At 54.6% G+C, this 17,849-nt stretch overlaps 1 protein-coding gene across 2 annotated transcripts; it reads right to left on the bottom strand.

Annotated features, from left to right (window-relative positions):
* Nucleotides 1-2,653: 2,653 nt before the first annotated feature.
* On the bottom strand, nt 2,654-17,111 carry ITIH1 (inter-alpha-trypsin inhibitor heavy chain 1). Of its 2 annotated transcripts, XM_010364982.1 has the most exons (22): nt 16,965-17,111; nt 16,683-16,703; nt 16,187-16,353; nt 15,648-15,752; nt 15,101-15,263; nt 14,330-14,443; nt 12,712-12,837; nt 12,510-12,626; nt 11,640-11,808; nt 11,426-11,551; nt 10,300-10,481; nt 9,552-9,737; nt 8,345-8,484; nt 7,693-7,847; nt 7,590-7,604; nt 7,181-7,201; nt 6,726-6,806; nt 6,411-6,524; nt 4,886-5,087; nt 3,792-3,964; nt 3,084-3,195; nt 2,654-2,934 (listed from the first exon to the last, which is right to left on the bottom strand). In XM_010364982.1, the coding sequence occupies exons 1-22, from the start codon at nt 17,079-17,081 to the stop codon at nt 2,805-2,807; spliced, it is 2,736 nt and encodes a 911-aa protein (XP_010363284.1). In that variant the 5' UTR covers nt 17,082-17,111; the 3' UTR covers nt 2,654-2,804. The 2 variants fall into 2 exon arrangements, with proteins under 2 accessions (XP_010363284.1, XP_010363285.1); XM_010364983.1 differs by lacking the exon at nt 16,683-16,703 and having other exon boundaries at nt 16,965-17,095.
* Nucleotides 17,112-17,849: the final 738 nt, after the last annotated feature.

A 17,849-nucleotide genomic window follows, 5' to 3' on the forward strand; every position in this document is an offset into this window, starting at 1 on the left:
ACAGCGGGGGTGGGAGGAGTGGAGGCAGGAAGGGCCTCCGGGAAGCTGGGCATGGGTGGAATGACAGGTCCTTCGACGTGTCTGTCTGACGAAGGCCTGGTGGGTCTTGCCAACAGTGTTGGGGCTTCATTCCTGAGAGAGCAGAGGACTTGGAAGAGGCCCCCAGGAAAGCAGAAGCTGTGTGCCAACAAATAGACTCTGGGACTCCCTGGCGTGGGTGATGGAGATGGGGTGTGGGGTTGCATTTAGAGCAAAGGGCATCTCAGCATTGTTGCCTCTTATCCCTACCACTGGGACTGCCTCTCTCTGGCCTCCTGGATTGCAGCCCCTCCCTTCTTGAGGCAGCCAGGGCATGAAACTAGACTGTCACCTGCAGGCTGGGACCTCCACAGTGAAGTCCCTCTCTCACTACCCTTCTATGGCTCCCAAGGCCCCAGGGAAAGGACACACGATGATCCCAGCAGCCCAGCTCTCTCTGTGATCCGACCCCAGCTTGCTTTTCTGAGTTTACTCTCTTGCACCAGCACACCCTCCCCTTCTGCACGTCACATCTTTCATCTCCCGGCCAGCCTCAGTGCCTCCCCTCCAGGACCCTTCCCCCACCATCCCCTAGAGGACTATGGGACATCCCTGCTCCAAGCCCCAAGTCCCCTGAGGGCCTGCTTTGTCATGACCTTATGTTGAGGTCGGTGTGCTCAGATCTGCCTGCCCCCTCTGCACCCAGAGCTCCTGGGGGCTGAACCATGTCATGTTTCCCTCTGTGCTTCCAGGGCCCAGCCAGGCACTTGGCTGCCCTCAGCCTTTTGGGGAGTCATTGCCCTAAAAGTCTGTAGTGAGGCTGGGCTCCAGCTTCCACGACAACAGGAGCTTTAGAGGCAGGACCTGTGGGGGCTGGGACCTCCTGAACCGCCCCAGGACCCTGCCAGCCTAGCCCCTTCAGGGCAGCTGTTGCACGCCCACCATAGCCATGGCTTCTCTGAGCTAAGCTGACCCTGTGATCCTTCCACTGGGCAGCCTACTACTGCATGGAGTAGACAAGGATGGCTGGGTCCAGGACAACTAACTTATGGGGTGTGCAGCGGCCTCAGCTGAAAGCTCTAGTGCTGACTGGGATATGTGCAGAGAGAGTTGTTGGGAGCAGAGGAGCCGAGAAGGCAGAAGGCAGAAGCCGTGGGGCAGTGGAAGCCCTGAGGAGGGTATGGTCTAATGGCTGGAAGAGGCAGAAGCCACAGAGCAATGACAGAGAGTTGCCAAATCAGCCAGACACTGTGGCTCTTGCCTGTAATCCCAGCTCTTTGGGAGGCTGAGGCTGGAGGATCACCTGGGCCCAGGCGTTCGAGGCTGCAGTGAGCGCTGTGTTCGTGCCACTGTGCTCCCGCCTGGGTGACATGACGAGACCCCCGTCTCAAAAAAAAAAAAATTGAAAAGAAAGAGTTTCCAAGCCAGTGAAATGATGGCCAAGTGGCAGATGCTGCCTGTGCTTGGTGTCTGGTGGGGCAGTGCCTGTTTCCCTCAGGCCTCCTGAACCCTTACACCAGCCTCAGCAGGCACCAAGCTCGGGTCTGATGGAGTCCAAACCCAGCAGGTGCTGGTGCCTGGGTGTGGAGAGAAGAGCCCTCAGAGCTGCCATGGCTTCACTTCCTGGTTCCTGGGACGTTTTCAGTCCCGTGGCCGCTGGCACTGGGTGGCTGGCCCTGTTGCCCAATGGCTTCTCCTCACAGACCAGCAGCTGCCTGCAGAGCTTCTCCTGTCCTCTCTCATCTGGACCACTGCCCCATCCCCAAGTGCCTGGAGTTAGTTTGGGGAGAGGGACAACTCGAAATAGGGATTCTGGAGCCGCTCAAATGGCCTCAAGGGATGGCTGGGGACTTGGAGGAACCAGAGTTGTCATGCAGAGTTTAGAATTAGACAGAATCTAAGAGATCTTTGGGTTCACCCCCTTTCCATTCTATAGGAGAGGGAGATGAGGCTCCCATTGGGCAGGACTTGCCAAGCGTGACCCCAACAGCTGGCAGCTCACAGCTCTTCCTGGAGAACCCCAGGATACCTGGGAAGGTGGGCTGGCCGCCCCACAGCCTGCTGCTAGGGCCTCTGTGTTCCCAAGGCCTGGGGCAGCCTTTGAGCTCAGCATTGGTGTTATTGATCCAGGCCCTCAAAACCAGTCCTTGTTCTATCTGGTCCCTTGTGAGCCTCATTTGTAGTGGAAACTAAACAGAAACTAGCAGAGAAAAAGCAGAAAGCCTCTGGGAAGCAGTGGGTGGAGGCCTGTTCGCGTTCACACTCAGAGCTCTCTAAAGTGTGGCTCACCTCCCTACACCTGTGATGTTGCGTTTTGACTGCGCCCCAAGGCCAAGCCAAGGGAAGGACCCTGATGGGGTAATTCCAGGCATTTACGTGAGGAGATGGTAGCATGCCACTCCTGGCCCCCTGAAATCACAGCTTCTGGGCAGGGACTGTCTCTGCCTTTGGAAAATACCAGCCTGGCTGTCAGACGTTACAAACCTTCGGCAGGGAAATGGTGTGAGCTTTCTTCCCAGCCTCTGACCTGCTTCTCCTGTCCCTGGATCTGCTGTAACCCCTAAGTCCATCTGAGGGGCAGCATCTTGGGCTGCCTCCCTGCCATCCTCCCTCCCCAAAACCAGCCAGCTCAGGGTGGACATGGCCTCTCTTTAATGGAAGTCATGAGGTGCTTTGACACAAGGAACCAGCTTAGTTAAGGAAGTGCAGCCTCAGCAGCAGGTCAGGATGTCGTCTTCCTCCTCTGCCTTGGCCCCAGGGGAGGACAGGCATGCTGGCCAGAGGGCTCAGAAGATGTCGGAGATGATATAGTCAGTGTAGGCACCATCGATGAGTCCAGCCCCATTGTCGTGAATGAACCAGCAGGACACCTCGGCCCCATGCCGCGGGTCCTTGCTGTAGTCCTTTTGCAAACCCCTGTGCAGAGACAAGTCAGCTGGGGTCACCCTTCAGACTGGTAGGGCAGCACCTCCCCAGGAAGCCCACCCATGTGACACCTGGAGGAAGACCCGCAAGAACTGCAAAGTGGCCGAGGGCAGACGTGCGTGGCAGGCAGGCTCACCCACCTGGTGACCGTGAGCCGGCGGTTCTTCACCACCATTGTGGCATCTGGCTTTGTGGGGTCGGAGCCTGGGCGGATGTCAGACACTTCAAAACCAATGGGGTGGAAAAATTGCCCTAGAAAGGCACATTGGAGACAGTGGTTACTGTCTCAGGGACTTGCTCCTGCCCTACACTCAGCAGGTACCCACTGCGGGCTTAGAGCATTGCTTGACCTCTTTTTTTCCAGGGCTTGACTGTTTCTGCTAAAAGTCCCAGTACGAAAAGCTACCTTTGGTTCACTTGCTGTAGAGAAGAAGATACATTTCTAGGTGGTCCTACCTCCTGTCTTTTAAAACGGGATCTGTCTGGGGAGAGAGGTTTGAGGGACAGGTGCCCATAGAGAGCAGTGTCTGTAGAAAGGCCACACAGGAGCAGTGTGGTCAGTGACCCACCCTACTCACAAAGTCCCTGGGAACCCTCTGGGCCTTTCTTTTTGCGATCAGACCTCTGCCCTTCACTTGCTCCCAGGCTCACCTAAGCGTTTGTTTCACTGTGTGTTTGCTCACAGCCTCACCAAGACAGCCCCTCAGAAGGCTCTGCGCCTTTGAGGCCACACTGGAGGTGGGCCTGTCCTGGTGCCCAGGTATAGAGCTGACCGGTGGTCCAAGGTCCCACACGTTCTCTGGCTTCAACACCCTGCCCCACAGCCCTGCCAGCCTGGCCAGCCGTACCCAGCAGCCCATGCGTCCGGGCTGACATCCGATGACTGTCCAGCACATAGAAGCCCAGGAAGTCCTGGTGGATGGAACTCCCCTTCCACACTTGGTGCAAAACAACCTCAAAGGTGCCGCCGTCGTCCACAGATACCACCAGGTTCCTCTTCTTGTTGATGGTCACCACCACCCTGCAGAGCCAGGTGGCCGTGAGGGCAGGTGCGGCTGCACTGCATCCCTCTCCATTCAGCTGCCCTTGTCATCTGGGACCCAACCCTTATGACCACACCCCCACCCCATGGCCTTCATCCCCAGATGGCCGGCTGTTACCTGTTCCACACCCCTTCCACATGTTGCTATTGTGCATAGGGCCCTTGCAATGTGCCAGACCCTGTGCTAAGTCCTCTATGCAAACTGCATCATTCAGTTCTCACTCTGAGCCTGTGAAGTCTAAGGCTCAGAGAGGTTAAGTAACTTGCCCAAGGTGGCACAGCTGGTAAGCAGAGGAGCCAGGACTTGGACTTCAGGCTGTCTAATATCAGAGTCCGTGTTCTCTGACTCCCACTTGTCAGCTGTGACTTCCACAGCAGACTCTCCCCACCTCTTCCTATACCTCTGCTACCAGCATTGCTACCAGCATTGCTCTTGTGCTCAGCAGAGTTTGTTGAACGAATGAATGAGTAAAGGAAGGAAAAATCATGAGACAACGCAGACTAAGACAGATGCCAAATGAGAAGCCCAGAGAAATCTGGAGTTCAACAGAGGAAGAGAGCAGCAGGGCTGAGGGGAAGAGGTGGCCTCCTTGCTGGGCCTGGGAGGATGAGCTGGCTTTGTTTGGTGGAGACGTGGATGGCATTCAGAGCTAAGATGCGGTGGGAACACAGATGCCATGCAGCCCAGAGGACTGGATATGTCTGGACCCAGAGGACATATCCAGGAACCAAGGGAAATGGAGGACTGGGTGGCCCATGGAGACTGACATGTCTACACAGGCCACATGGGCGTCACCCACAGACATGGCTCAGGGACGAGGGCCCTGCAGACTCAGACAGCAGCATCCTGGGCCCAGGCCACACCTCCCCCTGCTTCTTGCCCAGGCCCTGGCAGGTTACCCATCCTGCCGCAGCACAGCCTGGTCCCTCCAGGAAAACACAGGCCCACCAGAGCCAGGGTTCAGCGTAATGTTCTGAGGAGTCACTTCCAACTGAAAGGCCGTGGCAGGGTTTGCGATTCCCAGCCGCCCGAAATACGTGCCGTCATGCTGCCCAGGGCTCCTGGCCTTGTTGCCAATGAGCTGCCCGTTCACTGAGAAGCCTGCAGTGGAGCAAGAGAGCATCCAGGTTGGGAAGGGGCCTGCCTGGCTTTGCTCAGCAGGATCGTGCCTCCTTCCTAAGAGGCCCCTACGCTCTGCCTGTGCCACTCCGTCTTTGAGAGTCTCCTGCCTCGGGGTCTCCAGGTCTGGTCCTACACACAGCACCACCTCTGCTTCCTCTTCACCCCTCCTGCCATGCCAAATATCCCATACTCAGCTTTTGATTCTGGGTCTTAACGGAGGTCTTGCCTCCCTGAGGACAGGACCCAGCCTGCTCCTTCTCTGGGGCCCCAGCCCCTAACACAGGGACAGGCTCCCATCGTGCTGGAAATGCATTGTGGGACCTCTTCACAGAGGTCTCCGCTGACCTGGGCAGCCACAGAGCCCCCTCCCTACTCTCACTCTGCCAACCTAGCACGTCTCATGCTCTGAAATGATCATCTTAGAATGTGTTCACCTGTTTGTCTTCCCCTTCCCTAAACTCTATGAAAGCAGGGACTATCTTGGCTCCCACTGTGTTCCCAGCCCCTCGCTGGTGCACAACAAACACTTGCAGATGGGCTGAGTGGCCAGGGAGGTAGGGGGACAGGAGGGAGCAGGGCTGAGATAAGGAGAGGGAACCATTCCCCATCACCAAGGCACTGCTGGGAGAGAGGCACTTAGAGGCTCTGCTCAGCCGTGCTTCATGGGGAAGGTGGGGCAGGACCTTGACATATTTGCAGGACCCAGTATGAAATAAAAAGGAAGGGCCCCTTGTTTAAAAAGTGTTAAGGGTTTCAAGGTGGCAACGGAAGAACATTAAACCGGCCGGGCACGGTGGCTCACACCTGTAATCCCAGCACTTTGGGAGGCTGAGGTGGGCAGATTACCTGAGGTCAGGAGTTTGAGACCAGCCAGGTCAACATGGTGAAACCCCATCTCTACTAAACATACAAAAATAAGTCAGTCATGGTGGCATGCACCTGTAGTCCCAGCTACTCAGGAGGCTGAGGCAAGAGAATCACTTGAACCCAGGAGGCAGAGGTTGCAGTGAGCAGAGATCACACCACTGTACTCCAGCCTGGGTGACAGAGCAAGACTGTCTCAAAAAAAAAAAAAAAAAAAAAAAGTCCCTGTGTGCCTACTCCAGTCACATGCCCATGAAGCTGGCCCTGTGCAGATGCAGCCAGGAGGATGGGGTGGGAAGGCAGCAGGTACAGCCCAGCCAGGTAGATGGTGCTCAGGCAGAGGGCAGTGGAGGCCTTGGCCACAGTCCTGTTTGTGGCTGAATGTTGAGGGCAGAGGAGCCCTGGCCCTGTCTGGCAGAGGCGTGATGCCCGCCATACCTGTGTTGGGGTCCTGTACCAGACTCAGGATCACACCAGGCTCCTCGTTGATGTTGAAGCACAGAGCGTCCTCTTTCTGGGGCACGTGGATGATGAAGTGAGGGTCCGTGTCCACTGGGGGCACAGCATGGAATTCGTTAGATTGGACATCGGGCAGATGGGGCTGGCCAGGGGCTGGGGTTCAGCTAGGCAGGTCCCAGAAAGAGAGAGACACAGAGAGAGAGAGAGAGAGAGAGAGAGAGAGAGAGAGAGAGAGAGAGTCAGGCAGGGTGGGTCCCAAACAAGGGTGTCCCTCAGACCCTTCCAAGGACTCACCGCCGGTCACTCGGTCTGGCAGCCGCTGGGTATTGGAGCTGGAACGAGTAGGAGGAGGCTGCAAGGCTGACAGCAGGAACGCTGATGGGAAGGGGAGTGGCATTTAGAAGCGGGGCAGCCAGGCCTTCCCTGGGGCTGCTGATCCCTCTGATGACTCTTTCCTCATTGGTGGGGTTAGCCTGAGGCCACCAAGCAGGGATGTCCTACTCAACATCACATGCCCTTGACTGGCTCTCGGGACACGGGAACAGAAGCTTGGCCTGGCATGTTTAACTGGCCCCCTCTCTGTCTCCTCCCACAGGGACCTCAGGTTGGGGAGGCCAGGCTGTTCCGGGGTCTGTTCTAAGGATTCCCAGTGACAGGCAGTGAAGACAGCTAGAACGGAGGAAGAAAGCCAACTGGGTAATAATCAAGGAGGTGTAGAGATATGAATGGCCAGGATGGCTGCCACTTACTCCTCCTGGGTCCCAGCATCTCTGTAGAAGACAAAGACATATTATTGAAGGCAGTGTCACCCACGGCGCCCCACACGAAAGGCATGCAGCTCTGTTCACAACAGGCCTGGACCTAGCCCTCCCTCTGGGAGTCTCAGCCCTCCCCTGGGGTCCTGCCTTCTCACAGACATACGCTCACACCAAGAGGGGACCGGTGGAGGCTGCTGGGTGTTCAGCCTGCACAAAAGCTCACAAAGCGTGGCAGGGAGTTCACAGTGATGTGGAGAAGGTGGCTCAGGGGACGGAAGAACGGGAAGGAGTGGAGTTGGGGAAGAAGAAGGATGGGGAGCTGCGTGCCTGGGGCCAGAGCACCTGCCACCTGCCCAGCCACCGAAGCCCAGAGCTGAAACTAATGCAATTTAAAACTCACCCAAAGGTTGAGAATCTGGAAGGGAGGGAAAGAGAAAGGAATTAAAGCCCCAGAGGTTTTTGGCCCACGGCCTCCCCTTCTGCAGACCCCTGCAAGCCTATACCCTCTGAGGGCTTGTCGATGATGGGCTTCAGGCCGTCCTGATCCGCCATGCCCCTGATGCTCATGGAGGTCAGCGGGGTCACAAACCCATAGTCTAGCGACATCCGCAGGGCCTGGGATGACAGGTTGGCCCTCTCCTCTCCATCCACCTTCATCCTGCATTCAAGACAGAGGCTGGCTCCAAGCCCTGACTTGCACGGCCCTCATCCTTTCACCTATCCATTCACTCAATCATTCATTCATTCATTCGACACATATGTATTAAGCCCCCATGGTATCCTGTGTAGTGGCTACGTCTTCAGGGGCCTCCAGGTTTAATGATTTCTTACAGAGATCACTTGGAGATTTGGTGGGATTGAGGGGTATGCCTCAGAGATATGCAGAGCAGTTAATAGCTGTGAGATCCGGGTCAAGAGGTCTAACCTCCCTGAGCCTCCCTGTGCTGACTGAGGGTAAATAGCAGGCTGCCTTGTGCCCTGGTGGGCCCGCCCGGACTGTTGACTGACTGGTTGATATTAACTCAGTGAGCCAAGCAGAAGAGGAAAGTAAATCTGACCTACCTGCCTGAGAACCACCCCTCCTTTGCTCACCTGCAAAGGGTGAGGGGACTCTGGGTGGTCAGTGCCCATGTGGGGCAGCTGCAGGAGCCCTACCGCTTGGCCAGCAGTTCCTGGATGGTGAGGTAGGCCCAGAGGCGCTCGACGTGGTTCTCCAGCATGTGGCCACGCTCTCGGAGCAGTTTCTTCATCTCCTCCTCATCCACTAGGCAGGTTGTACTGAATTTTTGTCCCTCCTGAGAGTTGAGGTACAGAGAGGGGCGGTGCACCATGATGAGCACGGCCCCTGGCTAGTGCTCAGGGCTCTGAGGGGTCCATTTCATCTGGTCTCTGCAGCTTCGTCCTCAGCATCACCTGCTTTCCTGAGCCTGTTTGCCTCATCCTATTCGTTCATTCTTGCCAAGCACCCTCTGTGAGCCAGGCTTGGCCTGGACCCTAGGGATCCCATGGAATGGGAGAACTAGGCCCTGCCTTGTGGAGTTTCTCTGGGGGAGGCTAATAAGCACCCAGCTGTTTCCACTATGACCCACTCCAAATGCCCACCAAGTTCTAGGCAGGCTGCACCATTCAACTTGCCACGGCACACAAATGTGCCTCCTCCATCCAGCCTCATTAACTGTGGCACCACTTCCCAAGGGCATCCTATGCACCAGCTGCTGCCTACAGGTATTGTATGGATTATTCCATTTGCTCCACACAATGCTCTGGTACAGTATGGTACAGAAAAGGAAACTGAGGCCTAGAGAACTGGACCCTTTGCCCAAGGATGCCCAGCTGGTCAGGGTGGCACCAGAGTCCAGCTCAACTCTCCTTACTCAAAGCCTGAGTTCTGAACCTTCGACCACACTGTAGGGCATTGTCTGTGTTCTGGAGGGCAGGGTCCAGGTCTCACATGCCTGTCCCCACCACACACAGGTGCACATACACACATGCACTGCACCATGACACAAAACCTGGCACACAGTAGGTGTTCAGGAAACGGTTATCAAATGAGAAGGGAGAGGCTGGTTTCTTGTTCTCTTGCACCTTGGGATGAATGATGCGAAAAATAACAATTGGTCACTGGGAGCCAAGGGACTGCAACAGATCAAGGCCATATTGGCCCCATTCTAGCCAATCCAGCCCCCAGGATGCCTGTGTTGGAGGGATGTTCAGGCCTGGGGTGTATGTGGCATGATGGGGGTGAGGGCACTACTCTGGGGAAAGAGAGGCCTCTGGGGGTTGGCAGGAATGGGGAACAGTGTGGGTTTGGAGCCTCTAGGGTGCTGCCTGGCCTCTCCACCCTCCATGGCCCACCATTTACCCCATGGGCCCGCACATCAGCCTTGAAGCTGCTCTGTTTGTTGTCAGCAATACGCCCGGCCACCACAATCTCTGAGCCTTCGTAGTACTGTTTGTGGCGGTTCTGGGTCAGGGCCAAGACAGCATCCTGGGGGTACTGCAAATCCACATCGACCAGCAGGGGTTTGGCTACCTGGCTGTAGAAACCCTGCAGGGATAGAGGTTGCAGCCTTAGAGCTGAGCATCCTGGGCCCCTGATGGGAAGCCTGCCCACAAAGTGGAGTGCTGGGAATTCCCAAGTTAGAGAAGAAATCTGAGGGTCCAAGAGGTCAAGTAGCTGGCTCGAGGTCATGCTGCTGATTTTTTTTTTTTTGAGACAGAGTCTCACTGTGTTGCCCAGGCTGGAGTGCAGTGGCATAATCTCAGCTCATTGCAACCTCCACCTCCTGGGCTCAAGCGATTCTCCTGCCTCAGCCTCTCAAGTAGCTGAGATTACAGGCACGCACCAACACACCCGGCTAATTTTTGTATTTTTAGTAGAGACGGGGTTTCACCATGTTGTCCAGGCTGGTCTCGAACTCCTGATCCACCCACCTCGGCCTCCCAAAGTGCTGGGATTACAGGCTTGAGCCACCACGCCTGGCCCATGCAGCTGATTTGACCTCTATGCCAGAGCTTTATCTGCTCATCTAGGCTGATGGGCAAATGGCCACCAAGGCTGGGCTCCCTATGGCATGCCATTGGAGGTACAGGGGGTTGTGAGGGGAGACCTGCAGCTGCTGGGTGGCATCACGGTCCTCGTAGATTCTCTGGGCCCGTCCGTTGTTCTCCATGGACATGACCTCCAGAAAGTTAAAGTCCACATTGTGGCCGAAACCCAGGTTGTAGAGCGGGAACCTGCCCCGGATGGCGTTGCGGACATTCTTGAGGATTTGGGAACGGTCTGTCACCCCTGCAGCCACACACCTGGGTAGTGACGGGATGCTGGCCCACAGGCATGTGGGGCATGAGGGGGCTCTGGGGAACACTCCCTGGGGCTCAAGCCTTCCATCTCAGAGCATCTCCAGTCTCCCGGGCGTCCTGAGACATCACCTCCTCCTTGCTCTCCTGGCAGACTGCAGCAGCTACCAACAGCTCCTCACAGACCCTGCCCATCTAGGTAGGTCCATCAGCAGCAAGTCTGATTCTGCTCGAAACCCTGCCATGGCTCCTTTGCCGTGGGACCCTGCTGACCTTCCCAACCTTGTTTCACCCCGTTCTGCACAGGCCCACAGTTCCCGGGCAGGCTATGCCAGTGCACACACCCCTTTTATGACTTAAGCTGCCCCTTCTGCCTGGGATTCCTTCCTGACACTCTCTCCTCTTTCTAGACTGAGCTCAGGAGTCACCTCCTCCAGGAGGCCCTCCCAGACATCCCCCTGGGTCAGGTGTCCCTTGTCTATGGTTCCACAGCCCCAAGCACCCTGTTCTTTCAGGGCCCTCAGTATCTACTCCTGGATCTCCCTCCCCGAGTAGGTCCTGGGCTCTTTGAGGGCAGAGATATGTCTTGTTCCCTTGGTATTTCAGTCCCTAGCCCCATGCTTAGCACACAGTAGGCAATAAATAAATAGTTCATTAAACCATAAACAGAAGCGTGGAATCCTGCCCATTCTCCAGGGACTCGTACAGACCTGTGTCATTTAGAAACATCTCCAATTTCTCAACTCACAGAACAGAGGTACACCATGGAGCTCCCACAGACTTTGTGGTCTGAATTGTGTTTTTAGACCAGTGCTTGACTTTGCTCTGAGCCTTTCTGCCCCCGATGGCATCTCCAATGGTTGGGTTTCCAACTTCAGCTTGCATGTCTCAGGTGACAAGATCACCACCTCCCAAGGCAGCCCCCAAGGTGCTTACCCTCTGTGGGATCGCCGTCTGTCAACATGATGAGAATTGAGGCATGGTTGCTGAGTTCTGGGAGGCTTGCCTGAACTTGGTTCAAGATCTCAATTCCCCGGAGCAAACCTCCATTCAGGTTTGTGGCTGCAAAGAAGAGAAAGCAGACCAGTGTATGCCCTCATTCTGAAGGGACAGAGGTGACATCAAGGTGGCCTGAGACCCCCACCCTTACCCTCATCCAGGGAAAAGCGCTGCACAAAGTCTTTAGCCGCTTGTACGTTGGCCTCAGATGCTTGCACCAGTGAGCCCTTCCATGATTGCACTCGAGACCCAAAAAGAACCAGATCAAAGTAGTCTCCTGGCTGCAAGTCCCCCAGAATTTTAAGGAGTGCCTCCTTGGTCTGCAAGGACAGAACAGTCAGTAAACAGACAGGGCCTCAAGGTTGTCCCAGGACAGCACCTTCCATCAACTCCAATACCTGTTTCAGAGATCCACAGAGTGGACAAGCAGGAGGAGATAGGACAACCAGGTGACCCCGAGACAGGAGCATCCTGCCGGGCCTTGGGGTGGATGAGGGGGGTGGAGAAGGCAAAGGAACCCAGGATGGGGAAAATAAATGATCAGGAGTTCTGGAGGGGCAGGATTAAGAGAAAGGACCCCAGGAGTTGTGCTTCTAGAATACTCCTTGTCCAGCCATGTCTACTGCACCATGGAGAGAGCACTCCAAACCCTGTGGGTGGAGAGCTATTCCCTGCTATAAGATGCCTCCCCACGGACCACCATAATTACCCCCAGCACTTGTAGTGCATAGGTTTCCTCTTCTAAGCACTTCCCCAGGGGGTAACTCCATGACCCTGTGGACACCATTGTCAGTCCCATTTTTTGCCATTGAGGAGAGGTGAATGCACTTTCTCACAACTGCACAGTGAGGAAGTGATGCTGATTCTGGAGATGCTAACCACTGGGATTTCCTGTTAAATCACCCTGCCTCTGACCAGGAGGATAAATCCCAAACCAGACTCTGGCAGCAAAACTGGCATGTGGTGAGCAAAGGGGCTGCGGAAGCTTCTGCTGGGTGAGCTGTTTCAAGCTGCAGCCTACCTGCTTCACTTTCTGGCCTCTCATGGAGCCACTGATGTCAATCACAAAAACCACATTCTTGTTCATGTTTGTCAGGTTTTGGGGGGCGAAGAAGTGGGCAAAGTGGTTATTGGCCACCTGAAATAGAGGAGAACAAGTGAGGCCACTCTCACAGCACCCCTTGCCCATCCTCTAGGTGCTGAGCCAGAAGCTCAGGGCTTACCAGGAGGTCGCAGATCTTGTCTCGACTGACATCATAGGTCACCTTGAAATGCCCGTTCAGTAAGGATGTAGAGCATGTGGGGCAGGACTGCTGCTGGCTCACAGTGGGACGGAACAGCACGTGACCCTGGAACCGTCAAGAGTCTGAGCCATTACTGGTTTGTGTAACCACAAACAGGATGTTTGAAAAGACAACATAAGAAGGTGTGTGTGTGTGTGTGTGTGTGTGTGTGTGTGTGTGTGTGTGTTTGCATGGGTACAGAAACGAGTTCGGTGGGCCACTCACTCACTTAGCTGTCGAGAGCACACACCTGTAGGTGGTGGGAGAAATGACCCATTCCCTTGCTTATACTCTTCTGAATCATTGGGATTTTCTACAATGAACATCATCACTTTGGGTATATAAATAAGAACAAAATAACAGCAATGTGATAGCATGGGAGACATCTGTCAACTCAAACTGTTGACATCTGTCAACTCATGTATCAACACTACAATACTGTGCTGGGAAATAAAAGCTGCCCAGGTTGACAAAGAACAGAGACTGGAAGGAAGGGTCCAGGATGGAAGCTGAGGTCTGGTTGAAGTTGGTGATGTGCTTGGGGAAGCTAGTGATGGTTTTTATTCAATACTTTCTATATTCCTGGACTTCATACATTTTTCTATAAAGAAATTTTTGTTTGTTATGAAAGTAAGATAAGCTCATCAAAAAGAAGCAGAAGCAAAAGGAAGAAGAAGCAGCAGAGAAGAAGAAGAAGAGAAGCAGCAGTGAAGAAGAAGAAGAAGGAGAAGAAGAAGAAGAGGAGGAGGGGAGGAGGAGGAGGAGGTGGAGGAAGAGGAGAGAAAGGAAGGAAGATAAAATAGAACCTTGAAAAATTCTTGGGAAGAGAAGAACCCATCCCTTTGTTCCCCCACAGAAAGCAAGCATGTTTGCTAACACTCTGAGGTGTCATATTTTGTTTAAAAGGAAGCCTCTCTAAACTGTAAGAAGCACTTCTTTTAAATGAACTGTGGTGCAGGCTCTACATAAGTGGGAACTAAAGGGTTTGTTCCTGGCTCGGGTTAGGGGCAAGTCAGGAAGCAGGGCACTGCCCATCCATACAACACACTCCTCCAGGAACCTGGGGTGGGGGCGAGCCAGGGGCTTCTGGGATTCCTGCAAATGGTGGCAAGCGACAAGTCATTGGGTAGGCCAAAGGTCTTTCCAAACTTATGTTTCCAAGAAACCTGAAGCTTGGAGTCCTAACTACACCAGCACATGAGGTTTATTTATGTGCTAGATGTTTCCCCGAATGCTCTTCCATGGGCGTGAGGCAGGCAAAGAGGGCACTGAGGCCCAAGCAAGCCAGCGACTCACCCTGGACCATATAGCCAGTGTGTGGTGGAGCTGGAGCTGGCTTCTTCCCCACCTCAGCATGCAGGATTTTGCTAAATTGCCCTGAGAACCAGGATTGCTGAGTTCTCCTAGGCACCAATCACATGACACCAGCCTCTCTCATCCTGAGGGCAGACCACAGCCCCTGCCTGGTTTCTTGGCTAAGGCTGGACATTCCATAAGGGGTGGGCAGGCTGAGAAGTCCCCAAAGGGCCCACCACCACCCCTTTGCCATCCCATGTACCTTTTTTCCTGAGAAGGACTTCTTGATAGTTTGGGCTGCCAGTTCCTTGGGCAGGAAAGAGGCCTGGGCATCCAGCTTGCTGATCCCCTGGGGCTCGAAGATGTCCACACTGATCTGCACCATTGAAGCAAATTCTTTTTTTTTTTTAAGATGGGATCTTGCTTTGTTGCCCAGGCTGGCCTCGAACTCCTGGGCTCAAGCCATCCCCTGCCTCAGCCTCCCTCGTAGCTGGGATTATGGGCTCACACCACACTGAAGCAAATTCTCTACCAGGACTCCCACTCACCAAGTCTCAGCCAAGAGCCAACATGTGTCCTGGCCACCTACTGTGTGCAGCACCCACCCAGCCCTGATCACAGGGCCTGGTACTCAGTAGGCACTCCAAAGATACTGACCAAATGAAGGTGTACATGCCTGCATCCCTCAACTCAGCCACTACTTAGGTGCCAGCAATAATTCCAGGCCCTCAGGCTGCATGGGACTTTCTGGTTTACAAAATTACCTGGACATTCAGTACTTCTTGTGATCCCTGGGACCCACAGTAATCCCCCATTTAGCAGATGAGCAAACCGAAGCTCAGAGATAAAGAGGAAGTTAGAGAGTTCAGGGAGTTCCCTGCCCAAGAAGAGCGCATCAGAGCTCACCCTGAGGAGTTAATCCCTGTCCCTGTGTTCTCAGGCCTGGGTGACACATGGTGGGTGCTTAACTAGTGTTGGGAGCCATGGTGACAGAGAGAGGGGCAGGAGCCCTGCCCTGGGACCTGTGATCTACCTCAAAATGATGCACCAGCTGCTTAGGCTTGACTTTGATGACAATTTCATACTGCTTAAGGTTTCTCTTCAGCACTTCCTCATAGGTCAGCTGAAACGTGACCTTGCTCTGGGGATTGACGGTGAGGTGGATGGTGAATTGCTCCATAGTTCTCCCCGAGGCCCTGGATGTGCCACCAGAGGCAACAGCAGATAGACAGAGGGTAAATGACATGTGGGTCCTTGTCACTTAATATGTGGCCCTCAGAATTTATTTCTCTTAGATGAGTGCTGCTCCCAGGTTTCCTTGGACCTCACAAATGTGTCAGCTGGCTGGTCAGGGTCAGGGCCCAAGATGGGGGGTCCACTTCTCCCAGTGGCAGATCTGGGAAAAGGGCAACTGCACAGCAGCCTGTTCAGTGCACTGTGCTGGCATCTGGGTTTGAGCTGTTTGCTCACCCTTCCATCATCCTGGGCTGTTCTCCACCAAAGCCACCTTGCAGCTGTCAGCTCTGTCCTGGCTGGGGAGGGCAACCCTAGAGATGAGACCAGCAGGGCCCAGAACTCACCTGACAAGGCCGGCATTCTCTCCTGAGATAGCTGCTTTCCGGTACTGCTTCCATGCAGTCACCTTGTCCTTTATGTCTCCAATAAATGCGTTTCCATCTGCCGTACTGCAGGGAGGGGAGGATACCCTCAGGAAAGATGAGCCTCCTGACCATACAGGTCCTGAGAGGGCCTGTCCATGTGAGCCCTTGGATAAGGACACCTCCTGACTGGCCTTCCACTGCCCATGGTGGAACTCAGGGGTCCATGGGCAATGAGGTGAGCAACCCAGGTCAGAGGCCAGTAAGAAGCCTCAGACGCTGACATTGGCTCCTTGGTTTCTAGCCTGAAACATGCTGTAGGGGCCCCAGTTTGCCTCCAAGATGGGAGCCAAGCACAGATCTAAAGGGCTTCTTCCTCCTCTCAGAGCCAGGGCTGGTCTGTGGCCCTTCTAGAAGGAGGAGATGCTCTGCGCTATCTGGCCACTCCGATCCTTGTTCTTAGGCTGGGACTAGTAAGCGGCATCCCTGGGAGAGGGCATGGGAGTTGGGCAGGCACGCACATGGCAAAGTCACTGATGAAGGCTGTCTTGGGGATTTCCACGTCGAAGGCCACTTCCCTGGCTTCATTGGCAGTGTTGACCACTTGGCTGGTGACAACATAGTGGGCAAAGCGAGAGGTGACTTTGCAGTTGACTTTCAAACTCCGGATGAACACGCCATCGACAGCCTAAAGTGAGACATGAAGGAGCTGTGGACCGAGACAGAGCCTCTGTCGGTGAGGTACTTCCTGTGGTATGGGGGCTTGGCACTCAGCTCCAGTGCATGGTGCCCAGATGCCGGAAGAACAGATCAGACCTCCCAGGAAGACCCCTGCTCTCTGGCTGAGACTGTGCTGTGGAGCATGAGGTGAGATGGGAACAAGTCCCCACATCTAGGACCCTGGAGAGTACCCCCTGCCTATGGCCCTGACAGAGGGGTCCACCCCTGAGGGGTTGGGAAAAGCAAGCCTGTAAAAAGGGCTCCGTCACAGACCCCTTTGCTAGGACTCTTACTCACGGTGTCCACAGCCTGTCGCTTCTGCAAAACAAAATCAGGGTCAAGTGTGAGAGGAAAACTCAGGAGACTGCGGCCTCAGTTCAGGGGTGGGAGTGGAATGTAGCCTGTGTCCTCTGCCCCTTAGCCTCACCTCCTTGGTGCTGCTAGGAGGTCACTGCTCCACTCAGAAGTGGTGGAGGTGGTGGGGGTGGCCCTGGCCCCTGGAGTGGGGGTCTTGTGTCCCGCCTGGGGCCTCATCCAGGTTCAGCTGCCTATTTCTGCCCTGTGAGTTTAGCCACATACCTCGCTGCTCTTGGACCTGCCTGTAGCCGAGCCCAGGGCAGGCATGGCCTGCAGGACGAGGAGAGACACCAGGTACACGCACAACAGCAGCCCCCGAAGCCCCATGGCACCATCCATGCTCTAAGGCTCCCGCTGCCCTGTCACCTCACTCAGACCAGTAATCAATACAGTGCTGGATAAACATGGATTAAACATTAGACAAGGTGCAGGCAAATATTAATGACAAAAACTGCAATGACTTTTGCACCAACCTAACACAATTTGAGGAATCAAAATTTGGCAGTGGAAGCTTTCTGCCTGGGGTGGGGTTCCCAGCTCTGGGCGGGGTAAACTCCTGATGGGGCTCCAGACCGTGTCCCTCTGTGTAAAACTGCACTTAGCCTAAGTGAACTGTGAGGACCCCCGGATGACTCATCTCTTCCTCGGGCTGGCACAGGGCAGCACCAGTGACACGGTGACACGTCACAAGAAGCAACAGTTAAAAATGGATTTCTAAACTTCATTAGGCTTTACTTTTTTTTTTTTGAGATGGAGTTTTGGTCTTGAGTGCTAGAGTGCGATGGCAGGATCTCGGCTCACTGCAACCTTTGCCTCCTGGGTTCAAGTGATTCTCCTGCCTCAGCCTCCCAAGTAGCTGGGATTACAGGTGCACACCACCATGCCCAGCTAATTTTTGTATTTTTAGTAGAGACAGGGTTTCACCACATTGGCCAGGCTGGTCTCGAACTCCTGACCTCAGGTGATCTGCCCATCTCAGCCTCTCAAAGTGCTGGGATTACAGGAGTGAGCCATTGCACCTGGCCAGGCTTTACTTTCAAAATTCCCTTTTTTTTTTTTTTTTTTGAGACAGAGTCTTGCTCTGTCACCCAGGCTGGAGTGCAGTGG

The sequence above is a fragment of the Rhinopithecus roxellana genome, chromosome 1 (genome assembly GCF_007565055.1).
Source record: "Rhinopithecus roxellana isolate Shanxi Qingling chromosome 1, ASM756505v1, whole genome shotgun sequence".
In the NCBI taxonomy this organism is placed as follows: Eukaryota; Metazoa; Chordata; class Mammalia; order Primates; family Cercopithecidae; genus Rhinopithecus; species Rhinopithecus roxellana.

Bases quoted from the DNA above. Each gene is read 5' to 3' on its own strand.
- ITIH1 (XM_010364982.1), bottom strand. From the start codon at position 17,081: ATGGATGGTGCCATGGGGCTTCGGGGGCTGCTGTTGTGCGTGTACCTG. The intron at 11,809-12,509 runs GTAGGCTGCAGC...CTGTCCTTGCAG, and splicing joins GAGGCCAGAAAGTGAAGCAG to ACCAAGGAGGCACTCCTTAA. The intron at 8,485-9,551 runs GTAAATGGTGGG...CTCAACTCTCAG, and splicing joins CTGATGTGCGGGCCCATGGG to GAGGGACAAAAATTCAGTAC.